Source organism: Salvelinus fontinalis, chromosome 19 (genome assembly GCF_029448725.1).
Source record: "Salvelinus fontinalis isolate EN_2023a chromosome 19, ASM2944872v1, whole genome shotgun sequence".
NCBI lineage: Eukaryota > Metazoa > Chordata > Actinopteri > Salmoniformes > Salmonidae > Salvelinus > Salvelinus fontinalis.
In genome coordinates, this window is record NC_074683.1 from 3063427 (window position 1) to 3088479 (window position 25053).

The window sequence follows — 25053 nt, forward strand, 5'->3', positions numbered from 1 at the left end:
GAAAATATGTCTAATCGAAAGAAGGCATGTACAGTAAATCTATGTAAATAGGCAGCATTGTGGGCTACAGTCAATCTCTACAAGGCTACTACTAGCCTACCACCGTAGGCTATTCTGTGGTGGATGCTCATCTGGGTTAGCCTGACGTCATTTGTGGTGATGGGCATTGTACAAAACAAAGTCGTCAGCGATCGGATCGTCTCTAACCAATCAGAGTATCAAAGCCAATGACGAATTTTGAAACTGGGCTTTACCCATGTGTGTTCTGGCTCAACCCATCAGTTTTTGTACCAGTCAAAGGACCCCGAATGTTTTTGCATTAGGTGAAGGGTCAGGGAAGTACTCAGATCCAGACGCATTGGTTGTTGCTTAATTTAGAGTTAAAGGTTAATAATAATTATGAATTTGTGGCTGTGGTAACTAGTGAAGATCAGACTCAGAGACTCATTGCAAAGAAATAACTAAAAACGGTGGGCGTGGTGTAGCGTTAGCTGGAGCAAGGAGTCTGTGTAGCCAGGCAACATCTGGATGCTTGAGTGAGGTTGCTTCACTGCATCACGTGGTTGAAGCATCACGCAGCTGGCTGTATCGCAGCGCGTTTCCACTATGAAGCATCATCGCGACTGCTGCGCATTTTGATTGCAAGCCTTTGCTACCAATTCCACCTAGACAGCTCTCCAAACGCACAGGTAAGAGTTTAATCCAGATAGGAAAAAGGTTCTGACCAATAATATCATACAATGTTGCAATGTTATTCGGACAGCACAATAAAGAGCTCGAGCCGTTTTAGCCTCTGAAGTCTCCTCTTTCAAGCTGCCATTAACCATATTATCCAGTCAACAAAGTAGCCTATTTGCGTTGAATATAAAGCAGAGACAAAGGACTTGATAACATGCAGCGTTCAAATTCAACCTTGCAAATGCACATCAAAGGGTCCATGCAGGTTTTCCATATAGGACGCGTGGTAGCGCTGTGTATCGCAAGATGCTCACGGTATCGATGTAGCTGAAATATGGGTTGCTGCGGAGGCGGCGTTGCGCTGAATTTGATGGCTTTATATGTGTCAATAGTTTTCAATTGTGCTTAGCCTACTTAGGCCACTGAGTCAATATGTAGCCAATATGATATTCGTTCGCATAGAACAAAGGACTAAATTGTTGGATGAAAGCGCATCCTATCATCTTTATTATTGAGCGAATTCACAAATGACTTGAAAGTAGGTTAGGGTAGTAGTGTTTTACTTGCAGTGATGGTGTAAACGTGTACGGTGGTATTTCAGTCAATACCAAATGCATTAATTATTCCCCCAATGCACTAACTATTCATTCAATGCACCCTTCACTCTTCTATTTCGTCTCATGGTAAACCATGAAATTAATGTTAGAATTGTCAACCTGGACAACACAGTGAATGGTAATCTATCTCTTTCCATTTAGTGTGATATGTTACGTTTCGTATTCTAAAAAATGCATGGATGTCCATCATCCATTTCGCATATGTTACGATTTACAATTCATATGATATGGTAACGAAATGATCTTTGTACAAATACGTTACGAATTTGAAATACGTATGACAGTATGTTACAAATTCCAATTTGTTGTGGCTAACAATAGCTAGTGGCTAGGTGGCTAGGGGTTAAGGTTAGAGTTAGGATTAAGTATTAGGTTAAAAGGTTTAAGGTTATGGTTAGAGGAAGGGTGGCAAGACTTTGACAAGGTTATAAATAATGTTTTTTTTATTGAAATAATAATTGTGTTCTTCAAACTTGCTTTCGTCAAAGTATCCTCCATTTGCAGCAATTACAGCCTTGCAGACTTTTGGCATCCTAGTTGTCAATTTGTTGAGGGTAAGATGAAGAGATTTTACCCCATGCTTCTTGAAGCACCTCCCACAAGTTGGATTGGCTTGATGGGCACTTCTTACGTACCATGCGGTCAAGCTGCTCCCACAACAGCTCAATAGGATTGAGATCCGGTGACTGTGCTGGCCACTCCATTATAGACAGAATACCAGCTGACTGCTTCTTCCCTAAATAGTTATTGTATAGTTTGGAGCTGTGCTTTGGGTCATTGTCCTGTTGTAGGAGGAAATTGACTCCAATTAAGGGCCTTCCACAGGGTATGGCATGGCGTTGCAAAATGCAGTGATAGCCTTCCTTCTTAAAGATCCCTTTTACCCTGTACAAATCTCCCACTTTACCACCACCAAAGCACCCCCAGACCATCACATTGCCTCCACCATGCTTGACAGATGGCTTCAAGCACTCCTCCAGCATCTTTTTATTTTTTCTGCATCTCACGAATGTTTTTCTTTGTGATCCGAACACCTCAAACTTAAATTTGTCTGTCCATAACACTTTTTTCCAATCTTCCTCTGTCCAATGTTGGTGTCTTTTGCCCATCTTAATCTTTTCTTTTTATTGGCCAGTCTGAGATATGGCTTTTTCTTTGCAACTCTGCCTAGAAGGTCAGTATCCCGGAGTCGCCTCTTCACTGTTGTCACACCCTGGCCTTAGTTATCTTTGTTTTCATTATTATTTTAGTTAGGTCAGGGTGTGACATGGGGAAGTTGTGTGTTTTTGTATTGTCTAGGGTGTTGTATGTTTTAGGGGGTTTAGTAGAGTAGATGGTTTAGTGTTCAGTGTAGGTATCTAGGAAAGTCTATGGTTGCCTGAATTGGGTCTCAATTAGAGACAGCTGGTTATTGTTGTCTCTGATTGGGAGCCATATTTAAGGCAACCATAGGCTTTAGCTGTTTTGTGGGGAATTGTCTATGTCTAAGTGTTTAGTGTCAGCACTTATGTTTGTATAGCTTCACGGTCATCTGTTTTGTTGTTTCGTTTTTTTCCTTCTTATAATAAAAAGAAGATGTATTTTTCACGCGCTGCGCCTTGGTCCTCTCTCTCTCCCTTTGACGACCGTGACAACTGTTGAGGTTGAGACTGGTGTTTTGTAAGGTACTATTTAATGAAGCTGCCAGTTGAGTTGTGTGGCCGTCTGTTTCTCAAACTAGACACTAATGTACTTGTCCTCTTAATCAGTTGTGCACCGGGGCCTCCCACTCCTCTTTTTATTTTGGTTAGAGACAGTTTGTGATGTTCTGAAAAGGAAGTAGTACACAGTGTTGTACGAGATCTTCAGTTTTTGACATGGAATAGCCTTAATTTCTCAGAACAAGAATAGACTGACAAGTTTCAGAAGAAAGTTATTTGTTTCTGGCAATTTTGAGCCTGTAATCAAACCCACAAATGCTTATGCTCCAGATACTCAACTAGTCTAAAGAAGGCCAGTTTTATTTCTTCTTTAATCAGAACAACAGTTTTCAGCTGTGCTAACATAATTGCAAAAGGGTTTTCTAATGATCAATTAGCCTTTTTAAATGATCATCTTGGATTAGCTAACACAACGTGCCATTGGAACACAGGAGTGATGGTTGCTGATAATGGGCCTCTGTACGCCTATGTAGATATTCCATTACAAATCAGCCATTTTCAGCTACAATAGTCATTTACAACATTAACAATGTATACACTGTATTTCTGATCAATTTGATGTTATTTTAATGGACAAAAAATTGCTTTTCTTTCAAAAACAAGGACATTTCTAAGTGACCCCAAACTTTTGAACGGTAGTGTACATTGTTGGTTTCCCATTGGTTCTGGGAAGGAAGCCATACGTTTTCTGATGGTAAAACTGAACACTTTTTAAAACTTTGAGAACAGAAGTAAAAGTTTTGTTAATGTTCTAAAAACATGACTTTAAATAGAACCATGAGGAAACCTGTAGAAAACATTATGCTGAAGTACTGAAAATCACACCCAAGAGACACAGAGGCTCTGCAGAGAAGAATGGGAGAAACTCCCCAAATATAGGTGTGCCAAGCTTGTAGCATCATACCCAAGAAAACACAAGGCTGTTATCGCTGCCACAGGTGCTTCAACAAAGTACTGAGTAAAGGGTTTGTATGCTTACGTAAATGTGATATTTCATTTATTTATTTATTTTTGCAAATGTGCAAAAAATATATAAAAACCTGTTTTTGCTTTGTCATTATGGGGTATTGTGTGTTGATTGATAAGGAGCATTTTTATTTAAATCATTTTAGAATTAGGCTGAAACATGTTATTTTTGTTGAGAAAATAAAGGGACCTGTATACGAATGCACTGTATGCAAAATAACCATTGTCAACCGCGCTCTCACCAAGCTCTAAGAAACATTTGACTCTCAGAACATAATGTGATAACTGGGTAAAAACTAGTAACTAGTTGCTAAAGTGCTCCATGATGAGATTCAAACATTTTTTTGCGTTGTACGCCTACCCATCCCCCTGACCAACCACTCTCCTTTCGTTTTTGTCTTAAGTAACCTTCTGTTTTATGTAACCATACCAAACGTAACATATGAGTGTGGCAGATCAACGTTTACTATGTTACATCTAGTCTTTGAGACCAGGCTAGGATAGCAGAGGCTAAATTGACATACCAAGTGCATGACTTAATCCTAGAAGCCTATTGATTTTGCAGAATGGGAGATGGGTAGTGTCCTGTTGTTGAAAACCCACATGGCGTCTGTATTATGAGGTCTCAATTTCAATTCAGTATGCTTATAATTAAAAATTAATGCAGTTTAAACAGTATCACAATTATAGAATAATATTTAGGAAATAAGGTCTTATATTGCTTAAATACACACATCTACTGTCAGTAATGTAGTGGTAAAAAAATGGGTATCAACCCAGTGACCGATTGAGATAAGCCGAATAACCACCGAAATAAACCAAAACATATACATTTTTAGAACTGTATTGTTTGGTTTCCTTTTTACGCAGGTCTATAGGAAAGGCCTAATGTATATTTCTGTAGTTAAATATTCTGTAGTTTGTATACTTTTTAGCCAGTAGTTCTGAAAGTAACACTCAAGACAAAAGTGGTCCCTGAAAATGGCGTACTACGTCACATATGTGAAGATATGTGCACCTCGTCATTGCTCTCGCTCACTTGCTCTGTTGTGTGTGCTTGATGTGCCTCTTTCTAGCTGTCACTCATATGGTGAGGGGCTGAAGCTCATTGCTTGAACTCAAATTGTTAGGGGAATGGCCCACATGGGGGAAATGTAGGGAAAATGGTGCAGACAGCTTCCAAATAAACAGTCACTTTCAAACTAGGGATTTCATGGCTAATTTAGTCAAGACAGTAATTCTGCTTATAGATTAGGCATGTATGAACTACACATTGACACATCCAGCCCAAAGTGGGAGATTTAAGAAATGCTTTGTAGTTGGCAAAGTTCTGAAGCATGTCTTTTAAAATGACACAAAATGCACATCAGCTCATCCGTCACAAAATATTTAATTTGGACTGGACACAAGAAACATCCAGAAAAATAGGATGTGGATATGTTTATATTGAAATGTGTTATCTTTTAAATAACATTTGTGTTCTTAGTAACTCATGTGAGCTGCACTTTAATTCAGTTGTCTGTACTGTAAACTGCTAAAGTACAAAAGGGAGAATGACCCTTAGTTAATTCTAAAATGTTGTCTTCCTCTTTCTGTTTGTCTCCTTTGCCTCCTGCATTGTATCCTGCCTCACCACTGTCAAACTACTCTGTGTAAAGCAAAGTTATTTTGTTATGTGAACTTATAGTAGCCTATATTTTGTTAAGTTATAGCTAGCTTAAATTCAGTCAACTGCTCCTTCTGAGGTCAGTCTCCGTTTAACGTCAGCTTGTAACTTCATCCTTATAGCCAGCTAGTTATTTAGCTATCTAGCTAACAGTAGCCAGAGCCCTTGAGTTACAGTAGCTAGCCATCTGACTGAAAATTAAGCAACTATTTTGGATGCTCATTCTCAGAGACTCTGTTTTTTTGGGGGGGTGGATGTCGAGGGATGGCAGGAGTTGAGGGTTGTTTAAAAAATTGCCTTACGTCCGGCATCGCGCAAGGCCACTGTCAGCCGTGTCTCTCTCTACTTGTCACATGCCAGCGTTGGTAGGTAATTTCATGTCTCGGTCTGTGCGTTTGCCATTGGACAGAGTGGTGAATGAATGCGCTGCTAAGAAGGCAAATCTGGGAAGAGCAGGCGAACATAATGAGCATACCTGAATCATGATCAAGAATGTTAGCATTCTGCCTCCCGAGTGGCCTAAGGCACTGCATCACAGTGCTTGAGGTGCAATTGGCCCAGCGTTGTCCGGGTTAAGGGAGGGCTTGGCCGTCCTTGTTCCATTGTGCTCTAGTGACTCCTGTGGTGGGCTGACTGCATACACGCTGACATGGTCACCAGTTTAACTGTTTTTTTCTCCGACACGTTGGTGCGGCTGTCTTCCGGGGGGGGGGTCGTCGTGTTTCAGAGGATGCATGGCTCTCCACCTTCGCCTCTCCCGAGTCCATATGGGAGTTGCGGCGATGTGTCAAGACTGTAACTAACAATTGGATATCACAAAAAAGGGGTAAAAAGTAAAAATACAATATTAATAAAAATATTAATATTAGCGTTCTGAGCATTTATCAACGCTGGGAACGCAATAATGAGTGGGTAAACGATAATTAACTAAATCAAATGGTGAGTAAATGCTATTTCACAAATACAAATGTCTGCTAAACGGCATTTACGTTTACCCTCCTCTACGTCCCTGTCTACAGTAAAAGATACATGTTGTGCTGGAAACCTTTAATGATTTCTTCACAGCATGTTGTTACAGGAGAAAATAAGCACACATATTTTATGTATCAGAGTCTTACCTTCCAACCAGCTAAGCCTATATTGTGAGGAAAGCAGAATTTGAGCAATTGGTTTTAATTCCTGGCCATATGGCATTTTGCCCAGCCCGGGTCACATTCATAATCTCTGAAGTGCAGTCAGTGATTTCAAATGGGTTACTAGACTTCTCAGGTAAATTAACCAATTGTTTCGTAGAGCTTGGTGAGAGCGTGGTTGTCCGATGGTTATTTTGCATACAACCTTCCTATAACTTTCTGGGAATGATGCTGGAAAGTTGCTTGGCTTTGGACCATTCAAGCAACTTGACAAAGAAAATAATATTTTCTTGGTATTTTGTTACCTTAAAAGTTACCTAAAAGGTCAAACATGGTTAAGTCTTACTAACCGCTATCTTGTTAAGTATGTTCAGGTGTGTTTGCCGCACCCAATAATTGGCCACACCTGTTCTTAATGAGTGCTTGTTTCCTTTGAAATGGGGTCTGTTTGAATAGACTAAAATGAACAGCATTGTATGAGTTTAAAAAAATGGCATGCCAGCTCCATCCTGGTGGCCCAGTGGACTAATTCCATGGATAAACCACCAAAGAATGTAGGTTCAAATTGCACTGATGCCATCCCAAAAAGTTAAATGTGTTTGCGTGATCAATTCAAATACATTTCCATGTGTCCTATCTGTGCTTGGAGTTTAAAACAATTAGCCTAAGCTGACAGTGTTATTGAAAAAAATTCTCAGAACGTTAATAAAACCTCCCAGGAAAACTTTCAATGAACCATAGTAAAATGTTCTCAGAACCTCCCTGCAACCAAAAGACGTACGTTACCAAAACAGGCAACATTTTCACTTCCGTTCTCAGAATGTATAAATAACTTTTTGTTTTACCGGTCAGGCTTCGTTCCCAGGACCAATGGGAAACCAAAAACGTAGTTTTCACACAACTTCCAATGAACCAAATGTTCTAGCTGGGTGAGGCCTAGGGTTGCAAGATTAATCTAGTTTTTATCGAAATAGCAATAGCTGTGCTATTTTGGAACGGCACTTTTTCACTTTTTCAACTTAAAAAAAAACCTTTTGATTTATTGCTGGAGTTGATGGAGTTCTCTCTCGTCTCTCCTCTTTTTGCCGCTTCCCAATCCCACACACACCAAGCCCCACCCACTGTCACTAAGGCAGGCAGTTCCTCATGCTCGAGATTCGTTCTGCATACATTGACACAGAAGACAAATAATTTGACTGGGGGCTTGCCTGTTTTACATATTATTTTTCAATGAATACATGTCACATATCAGTTTGCAAACAATGTAAAAAAATATATATCATTGAGTTAATAACGCCACATATACATGATCTCTATTTTGTTTTCTTGAGTAAGGCAGCTCTAAAATGCAGGTGTTTCAGCCTAGCTCAGTGCTTTCTGTGGTGCAATATAGGAAAACACAGTTTAGCCTTTTGTTAATCCACCTGTCGTGTCAGATTTTGATATTATGCTTTACAGCGAAAGCAATCCAAGCGTTTGTGTAAGTTTATCGATCGCTCGACAAAACATTAAGTACACTTAGCATCAAGTAGCTCGGTCACGAAAATCAGAAAAGCAATCAAATTAATCGTTTACCTTTGATCTTCGGATGTTTTCACTCACGAGACTCCCAGTTAGACAACAAATGTTCCTTTTGTTCCATAGAGTTTAGTTTTATATCCAAAATACCTCCGTTTGTTTGGCGCGTTATGTTCAGAAATCCACAGGATAGAGCGGTCACGACAACGCAGACGAAAATTCCAAATAGTTTCCATAATGTCCACAGAAACATGTCAAACGTTTTTTATAATCAATCCTCAGGTTGTTTTTAAAATATATAATCGATAATATATCAACCGCAAATGTCTTTCACAGTAGGAGAGGGAAAAACAATGGCTGTCCAAACTCTGTTGCGTGAGCAAAACTCATGTGACCACTTGACGAGATGTTATCGTTCTGGCTCATTTTTCAAAATAAAAGCCTGAAACTATATCTGAAGACTGACACCTTGAGGAAGCGATAGGAAAAGGAATCTGGTTCATATCCCTTTAAATCCAGCAAAGGGAGGCTATGGGACATGGAGTTTTCAAAATAGAAACCACTTCCTGTTTGGATTTTCCTTAGGGTTTCACCTGCAATATCAGTTCTGTTATACTCACAGACAATATTTTGACAGTTTTGGACACTTTAGAGTGTTTTCTATCCAATACTAATAATAATATGCATATATTAGCAACTGAGACTGAGGAGCTGGCCGTTTACAATGGGCACCTTTTCATCCAAGCTACTCAATACTGCCCCTGCAGCCATAAAAAGTTAATAATAAGACAAGGCAGATGAACAAAACAGGAATACCGTACTGAACATGAAAACAAACCAATACTGCCTGATGACTGAGGGCTAAATAAAGGGAAGATAATCAAGGTGTGCGTAATGATGGGGAGCAGGACTAGGCGTGACCGATAATTACATTTCTATGATTCTAACAGTTTACCCAGGTGTTTTGACCTATAATCAGCAGTAAAATTGCAACCAAAATATTTTTTGCCATATCGTGCAACCCTAATGTGAATCATCCTAGTGTGTCTGCAGCAACCCAGTAGTCTCTAAATATAGATCCATACATCAACAAATAGGATGGCTTACAGCTTGCCTAGAGTGGGCAGAGGCAAACTTTGTATAAACCTTGTCACTTACTTACAGTGGCCATTGTCACAAAGTAATGACAACTTTAAGACTTTTCAACCAGAACCTGTATTCATAAAACGTTTCAGAGTGGTAATACTTATCTAGGATCAGTTTGGTATTTCAGATCATAATGAATAATATTCTCCAGACTATGATAACCCCATGGCAAATGTGGTGCAGATTCATGCATGTTTCATGCTTACCGACTGTCTGTCACGCTTGCGTAGCACACAAATCCCATCCACACTACCTTGAAATGTTTCCTCCCTAACACCCTCGGCCTATTAATCGGATAAATCTGCCGTATGCACTGCCTACAATCAATCGAAGTCTAACATGGAATCAATTTGTGCCTATTAAAGCTTGTTAGTAGATATATTGATTTTCCTAGGGCCAAGGATTTGACACAGATTATAGACTGAGGGAGGGGTGCCTGTTCTAACATGCTGAAATTAGCTCAGGCTGTCTCTCAATTCCAATCCTTCATGTTGGTGGCATGGGGGAGGATTTGCTTTGGGGAGGGTAGTGCATTTTTTCCCTGGTTCACATTCACTCTTTTGTAGGTTTTACTGTATAATTTCTTCCGTCCTAGCCAAATTTCCTCATCTGCTTGCATGTGCATCCTTTATATCAAGGGGTTTTGGTACTTTCCAAATAGCAATATCTGATAGGCACCGGAGAGGCCAGGTGCATCATTGTGCATGAAAGAACAGTGAAGACATGAGACACGCAGCTAAAAAGCTCCCCTATTAACAATAGTGGTAGGTGGATCGTTTGTCCAGGTCTGTAGTAGGCTAACTAGCAATCATACCACACATAAAATCATTCAAAGCTGTAAAAATGTTCAATATACGCCGAATACAACAGGTGTAGGTGTACAACACCTTACTGTGAAATGCTTACTTACAAGCCCTTAGCCAACAATGCAGTTTTAAGAAAAGAGAGTTAAGAAAATATTTCCGAAATAATAAACGGAAAAAATATATGATTTTTTGTTTGTTTTAATAATTAGGCTATATACAGGAGGTAGCGGTACCGAGTCAACGTGCGGGGATACAGGTTAGTCGAGGTACATGTACAAGGTACATTCGAACATGTAGGTAGGGGTAAAGTGACTATGTAGAGAAAATAAACAGTGAGTAGCAGCAGTGTAAAAACAAAGGGGGATGGGGTGTCAATGCAAATAGTCCAGGTGGCCATTTGATTAATTGTTCAACAGTCTTATGGCTTGGAGGTAGAAGCTGTTAAGGAGCCTTTTGGACCTAGACTTGGCACTTCGGTACAGCTTTCCGTGCGGTAGCAGAGAGAACTGTCTATGACTTGGGTGATTGGAGTTTTTGACAATTTTTTGTGCCTTCCTCTAACACCGCCTTGTATATTGGGCTGTACTCACTACCATCTGTAACGCCTTACGGTGCCGAGCAGTTGCCATACCAGGCGGTGATGCAACCGGTCAGGATGCTCACGGTGGTGCAGCTGTAGATCTTTTTGAGGATCTGGGGACCTACGCCAAATCTTTTCAGTCTCCTGAGGGGGAAAAGGCGTTGTCATGCCCTCTTCACGACACGTGTTTGGAACATGATAGTTTGTTGGTGATTTGGACACCAAGGAAGTTGAAACTCTCGACCCGCTCCACTACTGCCCCGTCTATGTGAATTGGGGCATGTTTGGCCCTCTTTTTCCTGTAGTCCACCATCATCTCTTTTGTCTTGCTCACATTGAGGGAGAGGTTGTTGTCCTGGCACCACACAGCCAGGTCTCAAACCCTCAAACTTCAGGCCCGTAGCCCTGCATTGCAAAGTCGATATCCACGTTTATAAACACAAGGTTGCTACAGTTATTGTTATTTGTGGTCGTAAACATTATTTTGAGTTAATTTGATGAGGGGAGAGGGTGTGCAATACATTTTACAGTAGTTTGTGGTTTTGTTTGCCAAAGAGTACATTGCTTTCTCTATGGATGGAGGCATTCCTCAGATGCCAGGCATATAAACATGTTGAGACACACTAGTGGTGGAAAAAGTACCCAATTGTCATACCTGAGTAAAAGTTAAGATACCTTAAAAGAAAATGAAGTAAAAGTGAAAGTCACTCAGAAAAATATTACTTGAGTAAAAGTCTAAAAGTATTTGGTTTTAAATAAACATAAGTAACAAAAGTAAATAATTGAAAAAAATATACTTAAGTACAGTATCAAAAGTAAAGTATAAACAGTTAATAATAAGCGAATCAGACGGCACAATTTTCTGGTATTTTTTAAATTTAGCCTGGGGCACACTACAACATGCAGACATAATTTACAAACAAAGGATGTGTGTTTAGTGAGTCCTCCAGATCAGAGGCAGTAGGGATGATCAGTGATGATATCTTGATAAGTGTCTGTCCTGCTAAGCAATGAAAATGTAACGAATACTTTTGAGTGTCAGGGAAAATGTATGGAGTAAAAAGTACATTATTTTCTTTAGGAATGTATTGTAGTGAAGTTAAAGTAAAAGCAGTCAAAAATATGAATAGTAAAGTAAAGTACAGATACCTAAAAAATAAATACTGAAGTACTTTAGTACTGTAGTACTTTACACCACTGAAAGACACACACACTTCATCATGCATCCCTCTACATAACTGCTCCCCCCCCCCCCCCCACGGACACTCAGTCATAAACCCCGCCCCTAGAGTGTAGACCCTGCTGTTAGTCAGACAGATACTGTAATGTGACGGGCTTGTCATTTGATACCGGTCTGTCGAGAGGTTAAGGTGGTTGACTGGGGAGAGGTTCCTTCCTATGTGGAGGTTAGCTGTGGCCAGGGTGGCGACACACTCCACTGGCTGCTAATCCAGGAAGACACCCTGGCATACCAGAGAGAAAGGAAGGTAGGAACCTTAGTATTTATTGTGCAGACCTCGAGACATCTCTATTAAGGGCACAAGGGGGCAGTAAAACTAGTCGTGCTCAAGACTGGCATTCTTAGAGCCGTGTCACATTCAGAGAGCTTCAGCACTAAAACGTAAAGGGGGATTCTTCATGGGCGGGCTAATATCTATGGCCAGGCTATTCATCATGATTGGATTTTTTAACTGCTTACTGCAACAGACGGATCATGCACACACATGCCTTTCAATTACAGTATTAGCGTAACTATATACTTTTTCGGGCTCCGAGTGCAGTGGCCCACTTTCACAGACACTGGGGAATCTCAAGGGCATCTAGAGTTGGAGGCTGGAACTGAGGCTGGAACTAGTAGCTAGCTACACCAATACAGTAGGCTGGCCCTTTGATAGGCTTGTTGGTATTGTGGCCTTCAGAAAGGCCATACCCCCTGAATTCAAAATTGATTAAATATATGTTTTTCTCAACGATCTACACACAATACCCAATAATGACAAAGTGAAAATATGTTTTTATAGCAAATTTATTGAAAATGAAATACAGAAATATCTAATTTACATAGCCTGAGTATTCATACTCTTGAATAAATACTTTGTAGGAGCACCTTCGGCAGCGATTACAGCTGTGAGTCTTTCTGGGTAAGTATCAAAGAGCTTTCCACACCTGGATTGTGCAACATTTGCCCATTATACTTTAAAAAATATTCAAGCTCTTTCAAATTGGTTGTTGATCATTTTCAGGTATTGCCATAGATTTCCAAGTACATTTAAGTCAGAAATCAGCCACTCAGGAACATTCACTGTTTTCTTGATAAGCACCTCAAGTGTAGATTTGACCTTGTGTTTTAGGTTAATGTCCTGCTGAAAGTAGCAGACTGAACCAGGAATTGAACTCAGGAATTTGCCTGTGCTTAGCTCCATTCTGTTTATTTTTAATCCTGAAAAAACGAACATGAAGCAGCCACCACTATACTTGTAAAATATGTGACTGACCGTCTCGATTCGGTCTTATATAGCAAAATTAGAAATGTTGTTTTTTACATTGGATAAAACTAGAGACTCAGAGCTAGAAAATTGTATATCATACACTACAGTTGAGGAACAATGGGAAAGTTATCCCGCTTTTGAGAAAATGGCCCTTTAATGTTTTGGTACACCTACTGGAGAGCTCTTTGTTGTCTACACCCACACCCTCTTAAGCTTTAAGCACCCATCGCTTTATTTAATTTTTTATTTTTATTTCACCTTAATTTAACCAGGTATGCCAGTTGAGAACAAGTTCTCATTTACAACTGTGACCTGGCCAAGATAAAGCAAAGCAGTACAACACAAACAACAACACAGAGTTACACATGGAATAAACAAAAGTACAGTCAATAACACAATAGAAAAAGTCTTTACGGTGTGTGCAAATGGTGTCAGAAGGTAAGGCAATAAATAGGCCATAGTAGCGAAGTAATTAATACTTAGCAAATTAACACTGAAGTGATAGATGTGTGGATGATGATGTGCAAGTAGACATACTGGTGTGCAAAAGAGCAAAAAAGTCAATAAAAACCATATGGGGATGAGGTAGGTAGATTGGATGAGCTGTGTACAGCTGCAGCGATCAGTAAGCTGCTCAGATAGCTGATGCTTAAAGTTAGTGAGGGAGATAAGTCTCCAACTTCAGCGATTTTTGTACATCGTTCCAGTCATTGGCATCAGAGAACTGGAAGGAAAGGCGTCCAAAGGAGGTGTTGGCTTTGGGAATGACCAGTGAGATATACCTGCTGGAGCGCGTGCTACGGGTGGGTGTTGTTATGGTGACCTGTGAGCTGAGAATTTTAGAAAGAGAGGGTCCAGATTGTCTAGCCCAGCTGATTTGTACAGGTCCAGGTTTTGCAGCTCTTTCAGAACATCTGCTATCTGGATTTGGGTGAAGGAGATACTTGGGCAAGTAGCTGTGGGGGGTGCGGAGCTGTTGGCCGGGGTTGGGGTATCCAGGAGGAAAGCATGGCCAGCATAGAGAAATGCTTATTGAAATTCTCGATTATCGTGGATTTATCGGTGGTGACAGTGTTTCCTAGCCTCAGTGCAGTGGGCAGCTGGGAGGAGGTGCTCTTATTCTCCATTGACTTTACAGTGTTATAAAACGTTTTGGAGTTAGAGCTACAGGATTAAAATTTGTTTGAAAAAGCTAGCCTTTGCTTTCCTAACTGACTGCGTGTATTGGTTCCTGACTTCCCTGAAAAGTTGCATATCGCGGGGACTATTCGATGCTAGTGCAGTACGCCACAGGATGTTTTTGTGCTGATCGAGGGCAGTCAGGTCTAAGTGAACCAATGGCTATATCTGTTCTTAGTTCTACATTTTTTGAAAGGGGCATGCTTAATTAAGATGGTGATGAAATTACTTTTATAGAATGACCAGGCATCCTCTACTGACGGGATGAGGTCAATATCCTTCCAGGATACCCGGGCCAGGTCGATTAGAAAAGCCTGCTCGCAGAAGTGTTTTAGGGAGCGTTTGACAGTGATGAGGGGTGGTCGTTTGACTGCGGACCCATAGCGGATGCAGGCAATGAGGAAGTGATCGCTGAGATCCTGATTGAAAAGAGCAGAGGTGTATTTGGAGGGCAAGTTGGTCAGGATAATATCTATGAGAGTGCCCATGTTTACAGATTTATGGTTGAACTTGGTAGGTTCCTTGAAAGTTTGTGTGAGATTGAGGGCATGTAGTTTAGATTGTAGGACTGTCGGGGTGTTAAGCATATCCCAGTGTAGGTCACCTAACGGAACGAACCGTGAAGATAGATGGGGGCCATTAATTCACATATGGTGTCCAGAGCTGAGGGGGGTCTATAACAGGCGGCAACAGTGAGAGACTTATTTCTGGAGAGATTCATTTTTAAAATTAGAAGCTCGAACTGTTTGGTCATAGACCTGGAAAGTATGACAGAACTTTATGGGCTATCTCTGCAGTAGATTGCAACTCCTTCCACTTTGGCAGTTCTATCTTTACGGAAAATGTTGTAGTTGGGGATGGAAATCGCATAATTTTTGGTGGCCTTCCTAAGCCAGGATTCAGACACAACAAGGACATCAGGGTTGGCAGAGTGTGCTGAAGCAGTGAGTAAAATAAACTTAGGGAAGAGGCTTCTGATGTTAACATGCATGAAACCAAGGCTTTTACGGTTACAGAAGTCATCAAATGAGACTAGTTATGCTGGGTGAGATCACCGCATGTGTGGGAGGTGGGACAAAAGTGGTATCTGAGGCATGGGACTAGGGGTTCCACAGTGATGACTATCCTAAACAGTATATAAGGCATATTGACATTAGCGAGAGGCATATAGCGACGCATAAAGCAATCACAGGTGTTGATTGGGAGAGCTAGCTAAGACAACAACGGGTAAGACAACAACAGCTAATCAGCTAAGACATTAACAACAGGTAAAATGGCAAATAATGGGCAGAGAGGGTCAGTTAACTACACACAGGGCCTGAGTTCGAGGCTGGGGCTGACAGATTAACAAAATGGAGTAGCGGGATTAATGCACAGTCCAGCAGGCATCAGCTATGTAGCCAAGAGATCATAGGGTCCAGTGAACAGCAATAGATGAAACAGGGAAGCCGCTAGGTAGTCGTTACTACGCTAGCAAGCGGGAGACACGGCGTTCAAAAAAGTTAGCAGGCTGGGGCTCCTCCAACGTCCGGCAGGGGCCGGTTGAGGGCACAGCGGATGGAATTACATCGGCAGACCAGTCGTGATGGAACAGCGGGGATCCGTGTTGACAAAGGGTCCAGGCCGTTGGAAAAAGAGGTATTGTAGCTGGGGTAATTTTGCTTGCTAGCCGGGAGATGCGCCTGGCTCGTGGCTAACTGGTGCTAGCTTTGGGACAAGGGCGTTAGCCACTCGGTAGCAGCTCGCTAGCAGCGATGATCTGATGCAAAGGTCCTGAGCTTACGGCAAGAATCCGGTTGTGTAGTGGATTCTAGTCGTGTTTAAGGATTCACATGTGAGGCTAAACAACCAAAGATTTCAAGCCTAAAGGCTGTTTTATACTACGGGTGTGTCCGTACATTTAATCTGGAGAGCCAGAGTGGGCTCTGGGCGTATGTAAACTCAATTTTGTAAATTCAGTGATTTGCTCTTGGAGCATTCAGAGCGCACACTGGGCGCTCTGGCCGAGGAGTAGGGTTGATCTGAGCGTTCTGACCTAACAGCAGTCAAGCACCCAAGCTAACTGGCTAATGTTGGTCAGCTACTTTCAGACACAAATGAGAGAACAACTCACTCTGACCATTTTACTTGCCCTAGTAGAGCTGGTTAGGCTGTTTTTATGTTATCCAGAGCGTTGGTGACTGAAATTGTGCTGCTGGCAACAATTTAACTATGCTTTTTAGCCAACTTTTACTGACACCGGCCATACTCAACAGGTGTTGAGGTTTTGTAAATTCGTCAGTTATTCTGCTTCCAGCTACGTCTATCGACCGTTGTCGCAGTGACATCATGAACATTCTATTGAAATGGTTACTTGCATAGTGGAGTCTTTTGTTTAGACATGTAGCTAGCTAGCTAAACAATGAACCATAATCCCAACTCATAACATTACTACTCTGCATGAATCTGCAGGTAGCTAACCAACCATGTTCAATGTTAGCTAGCTAACATTAAGCTATAACTAGCAATGCAAATGGCTCTGAGATATGAATAATATTACTACACAGATCATACACATAATGTTAGCTAGCGAGCCAGCCAGCTAATGTTAGCTAGCTAACAGTACACTTTAACTTGAAATGAAAATGACTTTCTGACTAAATTAAAAACGTGTAATATCTGAAAATGTAGCTAGCTAGACTATCTTACCCGTCACGGATGCCATGATTGCCCTTAGTTTAAAGATGTAATCCGGAGACAGGTGTTTTATACATCATCCTTCTGTGTGTTCTCTTTTCGACCCTGTCTGCATATTTGCAATCAAACGGCAGAATTTTCTTAATCTCCTTAGCTATCATACTCTAATTCCACTGATTTCAAAACTCGGTCCTCCAGAAAGTGGAGAGCAACACTTATGCAGTTCTACTTAGAGGTCGACCGATGAATCGGAATGGCCGATTAATTAGGGCCAATTTCAAGTTTTCATAACAATCGGAAATCGGTATTTTTGGACACCGATTTGGCCTATTTTTTTATTATTCATTTTTTTACACCTTTATTTAATCTTTAATTAACTAGGCAAATCAGTTAATAACACATTCTTATTTTCAATGACTGCCTAGGAACGGTGGGTTAACTGCCTGCGGTGGGTTAACTGGATGAAGTTTGTAACCACCAAGACTCTTCTTAGAGCTGTCCGTCTGGCCAAACTGAGCGAATTTGGGTGGAGAGGGGTTTTGGTCCGGATGGTCACTCTGACAGAGCTCTAGAGTTCCTCTGTGGAGATGGGAGAACCTTCCAGAACGACAACCAACTCTGCAGCACTCCACCAATCAGGCCTTTATGGTAGAGTGGCCAGACAGAAGCCACTCCTTAGTAAAAGGCACATGACAGCCCGCTTGGAGTTTGCCAAAAGGCACCTAAAGACTCTCAGACCATGAGAAACAAGATTCTCTGGTCTGATGAAACCAAGATTAAACTCTTTGGCCTGAATGCCAAGTGTCACATCTGAAGGAAACCTGGCACTATCCTTACAGTGCAGCATTGTGGGGACAGCATCATGCTGTGGGAATGTTTTTCAGCGGCAGGGACTGAGACTAGTCAGGATCAGGATCAGGGAAAGATGAACGGAGCAAAGTACAGGGAGGTCCTTGATGAAAACCTGCTCCAGAGCACTCAGGACCTCAGACAGGTGCAAAGGTTCACCTTCCAACAAGACAACGACCATAAGCACACAGCCAAGACAACGCAGGAGTGGCTTCGGGACAAGTCTCTGAATGTCCTTGAGTGGTCCAGCCACAGCCCAGACTAGAACCCTATCAAACATCTCTGGAGAGACCTGAAAATAGCTGTGCAGCAATGCTCCCCATCCAGCCTGACAGAGCTGGAGAGGATCTGCAGAGAAGAATGGAAGAAACTCCCCAGGTGTGCCAAGCTTGTAGCGTCATACCCAAGAAGTCGTGGCTGTAATCGCTGCCAAAGGTGCTTCAACAAAGTACAGAGTAAAGGGTCTGCATACTTATGTAAAGTAAGCAAAACAGTCTTAAAACCTGTTTTTGCTTTGTCATTATGGGGTATTGTGTTTATATTAATGAGGATAAAAACTATGTAATCCATTTTGGAATAAGGCTGTAATCTAACAAAATATGGAAAAGTCAAGAATACTTTCTGAAGGCACTGTATGTAGGGTTGCAAAGGGAGGATATATTACTGTAAACTTGTTATCTTTAACTTCCATAATTTTTGTTACTTTCAAGTTTTTTTTGTGTATTGGATCACATTACATATAGTGTTCTTTTGGGTACTTCAGTTTATCACCAGTATCAGAAACTATCTCTGGCCCTCTGAGTGGCCTTATCACAAGTAAAATATATAAAATAATCAAATAAGATTTAGAAATAAAAATGTGAATGACAAAGCTGTAAAACATTATCCTAAATATAAACCATCAACTTAATGAATACCATTGGTGTTTATATGAGGGTTTCAGCATGAAATATTATTTATATATAAAATGTTTTACAAGCACTTATTTATTCTCATATGTCTTTGTTGTAAATATTTGCCACCAAACTGGTTGCAGTTGTGAAAAAGTCAATGGTTGGAAGAGTTGAAGAGTTAGTTGAAAATAATGCCATTGAGATGCTTTTTTCTCCTCATAAATTAGGCAATTTTCTCTTGAACAATATGGTGTTTCCACTAGAAACTAATGGACAATATGGATACAGATATAGAAAATGAATGCTATATATGAATAAAGTTTTAAAAGTATAAATTACCAAACTTACCATAGATTGCCATATTTTACTTAAGATTCTTCTAACTTTGGTAAATTACTACTGGTAGCTTTGCAACCCTACAAATAATAAACAATGTAAATAGTTCCACCTTGCCCTCTTATAGGCTGTTGTGGAATTTTCACCATATTGTTGTTTATCAATTTTATGTGGCACATACAGTATATGTGACATTTTTCTAACCATTGGGGAGCCTCAGTTCTAGTGTCCCACAGTAAGTACCATACTGTTCACTGGTGACACTGTTCGTTGTATCGAGTTATTCTCTGAGCGACCAATCCTAGCCAGCTCGAACGCGACTGGCACTGGCCATAAAAATACATAACAAGGCGTCTGGACCAGATTTTTTTGGTCTTGATCCTGGATGTCATCCAGGCACCTAACCCTAGCTCCGGACACAACCCTAACACCGATCCTGCCACAACCCTAAGGAGTTGGCACATGCAGTATATGATTTAAGTTAAAGCTAAATAGGAAGAACAACATTGACAGTTCTTTACTCAGCTATTCTATTCCACAGAATGATTAAAATAGACATTGTATACACAAAATAACCAAACACACAGACCGCAGAAATACAGCAGGTCAGGCCCTCTCAGAATAGTGGTCAGTACAAGTATCTGCTTCTGATTATCCCAATCCAGCCCCCCTCCATGCCATCACTCCTGATTAATTACAGTGGCATCCTGCCATCCCCAAAGACATGCCCAACACCAACTGTCTCTCTATCCTCTCTTTCCTCTGAGACCAATGCCCCAGACCACGTGTCTATATGTCTATTCTCTTATAAGCCCAACAAACAATCTCACTGACAGCCTGCTTGTCAGTGCAACTTTAGGTAAGGCCATTGGCCATGTGAATTGTGCAGCCCTCTCAACCTGAAAGGATGGCACGACGATTAATGCCTCCACAGCCTTGGCCCTTTAGGAATGTGCCTAATGACACTCCTCTCTTATCACTGGTGATAAATAGAGATACCAGGCTTTGGTGTCCTTTTAACTGTTGCAATGTCCTTTGGTGTCCCTAACATGTACTGTTTACAAGGTAGTTACAAATAGTGTAACTTCACAATAATTTATTAGATTGTGTCTAATCACAATTGTAATTCAAAAACAAATGGAAAGACCAATAGGAGTGCTTATAACTTATCTGTGGCGGAAACCCACTCTCATCTTGGTATTGACACGGCACAGAGTGGTATTACAAACGCAGCAGATCAAAATAACTGTCTGCAACTGTTTGACCTTATAAACAATACTCTACAGAAACAAAGCTCTGTGACTGGAGCATGTTGTTTCTACTAATACACACAAGAATAACAGAGGTTGATTAAAGTAAATGTATCAATCCACAACTACAAATCACTGTTGGAACTATACAACCATCACAACCAGATGTAAACAAAAAACCCATGAGATTTTAACAATGTTATTGGCGGCAGACTAGCTAATAGGCTTGCAAAGGAATTGTATATTAATAAAAAAAGGATTAATTGAAATGTTCTCTAGATCTTCAATTCAGATCAAAATGTATATTATTCACCATCTCACTCTCTCTCTGCCCGTTACCTCTGTCAAACCTTCATGTCAGCAGTAGTAACTTGTTTTTGGAGGTAGTCACCTGAAGGGGCAGTTTGAAGGACGATGATCTGGGAAGTACTACATTCATTTCGTAAATCTACAACAGCCGTCTGCTATACTTGACTCAACTATATTGACGCAAGCATGATCCCTATAGGCCGACTTGCGTCACAAGTCTTAGCACGTTGCCAAGGAATCGTCTTGTGCAAGCCCAAAAACAGCTACGCTATATAGCTAGCATATTAATAGGCAGACATTTATTTTAATGTTTGTTTACGTTATACAATAAACTAAAGTGCAAGTGGAAAACTGCTATCAATGTAACGACGCTTGCCTAGGGCACCTTGGGATCACCTAATAATCCTGATGTTGCCAAAATAGCCGCGGCTGACTGATTTCTGCTTGGGAAGAAGCAACAGGTGTTTCTCAGCTGTGTAAACATACCATGAACAGTAGAGCCGTAATTACCCAGGCCAGGGCAGTGGGAGAGAGGGCAAGGGGGCTGAAAACAATCTTTCCCCCAACCAAAGATCCGCCTGCCTGGATGACATAGGGTTGTGTCCGGAGCTAGGGTTAGGGTTGTGGCAGGATCGGTGTTAGGGTTGTGTCTGGAGCTAGGGTTAGGGTTGTGGCAGGATCGGTGTTAGGGTTGTGTCTGGAGCTAGGGTTAGGGTTGCAGCTAGAGCTAGGGTTAGGTCTGCAACTGAAGCTAGGGTTGGTGTTTGTGCATGTGTGTATGTCAGTGTGACTGTTACCAGGCGAAACAAGGTTCCCTTATCACCTAACTGTCCCCCTGTTCTTCTCTCTCTTGCCTAGACAGGTTATGCCACTCCACAGGCTTCCTGAAACCCCCAGTGTGAAAGAGAAGGGCTGATCCCCAAGCTCTAGCTACTCTCCTCCCACCTCCACCCACCCCCCTGTCCCTCCCTAACCACACATAGCCCCCCACTTCCACTCCGCCGGTCCCCGGACTCCGGACCCCATGGCTGCAGGAGGCCATGCCCATGAGAAGGATGTGTTGATCAACCTGCATCAGGTAAGATTGATTGATTCATTGATTTATTTATGATGTTTATTTTCCTTCAGGAGGACATTACTTACGCAGCTCAATATAGGTTACATATACCTTGCAAAAAACGTGCAAAAAAAAACTGCCTTGCAAAAGTATTCATCCGCCATGGCTTTTTTCCTATTTTGTTGCATTACAGGCTGAAATTGAAATTGAATTTTTATTTGTATTTCATGTAATGGACATACAGAAAGTGAAATAAAATAAAATAAAGTTACAAAAAATTATTTTGTTTTTTAACTGAAAAGTGGTCGTGAATATGTATTCACCCCCTTTGCTATGAAGCCCCTAAATATGATCTGGTGCAACCAATTACCTTCAGAAGTCACATAATTAGTTAAATAAAGTCCATCTGTGTGCAATCTAAGTGTCACATGATCTGTCACATGATCTCAGTATATATACACCTGTTCTGAAAGGCCCCAGAGTCTCCAACACCACTAAGCAAGGGGTGCCACCAAGTAAGCGGCATCATGAAGACCAAGGAGCTCTCCAGACAGGTCAGGGACAAAGTTGTGGAGAAGTACAGATCAGGGTTGGGTTATAAAAAAATATCAGAAACTTTGAACATCCCACGTAGGACCATTAAATCCATTATTAAAAAATTGAAAGAATAAGGCACCACAACAAGCCTGCCAAGAGATAGCTGCCCACCAAAACTCACGGACCAAGCAAGGAGGGCATTAATCAGAGAGGCAACAAAGATACCAAAGGTAACCCTGAATGAGCTGCAAAGCTCCACAGCGGAGCTTGGAGTATCTGTCCATAGGACCACTTTAAGGTGTACACTCCACAGAACTGGGCTTAACAGAAGAGTGGCCAGAAAAAAGTTGTTGCTTAAAGAAAAAAATAAGCAAACACCTTTGGTGTTCGCCAAAAGGAATGTAGGAGACTCCCCAAACATATGGAAGAAGGTACTCTGGTCAGACGAGACTAAAATGTAGCTTTTTGCCATCAAGGAAAACGCTATGTCTGGCGCAAACCCAACACTTCTCATCACCCCGAGAACACCATACCCACAGTGACGCATGGTGGTGGCAGCATCATGCTGTGGGGATGTTTTTCACCGGCAGGGACTGGCAAACTGGTCCGAATTGAAGGAATGATGGATGGCGCTAAACACAGGGACATTCTTGAGGGAAACCTGTTTGTCTTCCAGAGATTTGAGACTGGGATGGAAGTTCACCTTCCAGCAGGACAATGACCCTAAGCATACTGTTAAAGCAACACTCGAGTGGTTTAAGGGGAAACATTTAAATGTCTTGGAATGGCCTAGTCAAAGCCCAGACCTCAATCCAATTGAGAATCTGTGGTATGACTTAAAGATTGCGGTACACCAGTGGAACCCATCCAACTTGAGGGGGCTGGAGCAGTTTTGCCTTGAGTAATGGGCATAAATCCCAGTGGCTAGATGTGTCAAGCTTATACAGACTTACCAAAGGAGACTTGCAGCTGTAATTTGTTGCAAAAAGTGGTGTCACGCCCTGACCGTAGAGAGATTTTTATTTCTCTATTTTGGTTTGGTCAGGGTGTGATTTGGGTGGGCATTCTATGTTCCTTTTTCTATGATTTGAATTTCTGTGTGTTTGGCCGGGTGTGGTTCTCAATCAGATGCAGCTGTCCATCGTTGTCTCTGATTGAGAACCATACTTAGGTAGCCTTTTCCCACCTGTATTTGTGGGTAGTTGTCTATGTGTAGTTGCATGTCAACACTAGTTGTTTATAGCTTCACGTTGTTTTGTTAGTTTGTTTAAGTGTTCTTCGTTTGATTATAAAGGAAGAATGTATTCCAATCACGCTGCGCCTTGGTCTCATCGTTATGACGAACGTGACAGGTGGCTCTACAAAGTATTGACTTTGGGTGGGATGTGAATAGTTATGTACGCTCAAGTTTTCAGGTGTTGTCTTATTTCTTGTTTGTGTCACAATAAAACATATATTGCATCTTCAAAGTGGTAGGCATGTTGTGTAAATCAAATGATACGAATCCCCCAAAAATCTATTTTAATTCCAGGTACTAAGGCAACAAAATAGGAAAAATGCCAAGTGGTTGAACACTTTCGCAAGCCACTGTAACCATCACTAATTATTGAGACAGATATGAGTCAACTGTAACTACAATTGTTGCTCTACTGAACGTTTTGAGGTTATACCGCATGATTTAGAGGTAATTTGTGGATTAGTACGGTACCCTGCGTCACTGCTACATTGCTCCAGACCAGCGCAAGTGGTAGTTAGAGCACTGATTATGCTTTTGGGTCCCACAATGAATGGGCGACATAAACCAAATAGAATCTGATAATTGTGCACGACTTGAATTTAAATAAACTGAATGTTGAGGATGAAGAAGGTGATTCAATTTAGAACAATAGTATAAGAATTGCTCTGTCCTGCACGCGCACCCGAAAAAATACACCTGTTTTTGTTTCTACTCGTCAGTATTACTTAGTAAAACTGTTGTTACACTAAGGTTTTTATTGTAAGAGAAACTTAGACTACAATTAGGGTGTGGAAATGTTTGGATTTTTTTGCTCTTATTGTAGTACTGTAGCCTACTCCCGACTGGTCACATTGTACAACGCCATTATGGGCTATTAGCAGGATAATAGATATTTTGTGCAAAGCAATTGATCAGCATTAAAAACTTTGTGGAAGGGGCCTCCCGAGTGGCGCAGCAGTCTAAGACACTGCATCGCTGTGCAAACTGCATTGCTACAGATGCTGGTTTGATACCTGTGCCGGCCGCGACTGGGAGACCCAAGAGGCGACGGTGGGCTTTTGGTTTCTCTCCCTCTGAAAACAGAAATAAATAATTCTAAATAACAAACTGCCTTTATTTACAGATTTGTGAGAATATCTCATCCCATGTTCAAGAATGGGCTTTTTCTTGCTCACTTTAGGTTATTTGAAAACAAAATAATCTCTAAAATATTATTTTTAAACAAAGCGATTTATTATTATTATTAATTTAGAATTATATAAAAGCCCCTTAGATATTCTCACAGATCAGATTTGCCCTAACGAAAAATGCCCCTTAGATATTTATTTAGAATCCTCCAATCCTCTAAATGTAATTATTGGCAGAGAGTCACGTCATTGAAAAAAACATTTTTGGATATACTGTAGGCCTACCATAGGTGACAAGAGTCTG

General features: G+C 41.1%; 1 protein-coding gene across 3 annotated transcripts in view; it reads left to right on the forward strand.

Moving 5' to 3' along the window:
• Window positions 1-518: 518 nt before the first annotated feature.
• Window positions 519-25053, forward strand: part of LOC129816153 (anion exchange protein 3-like) — a 105434-nt gene continuing 80899 nt past the window's right edge. For 2 of the 3 annotated variants that reach the window (XR_008753532.1, XM_055870374.1), the window contains exons 1-2: window positions 519-689; window positions 21650-21869. Coding sequence is in view for 2 of the 3 variants with exons in the window: in XM_055870374.1 (XP_055726349.1) it covers window positions 21816-21869 (54 nt within the window). In the remaining variant the exon portion in view is untranslated. The remainder of the gene's footprint in view (window positions 690-21649; window positions 21870-25053) is intronic. The other variant, XM_055870375.1, reaches the window with a different exon arrangement.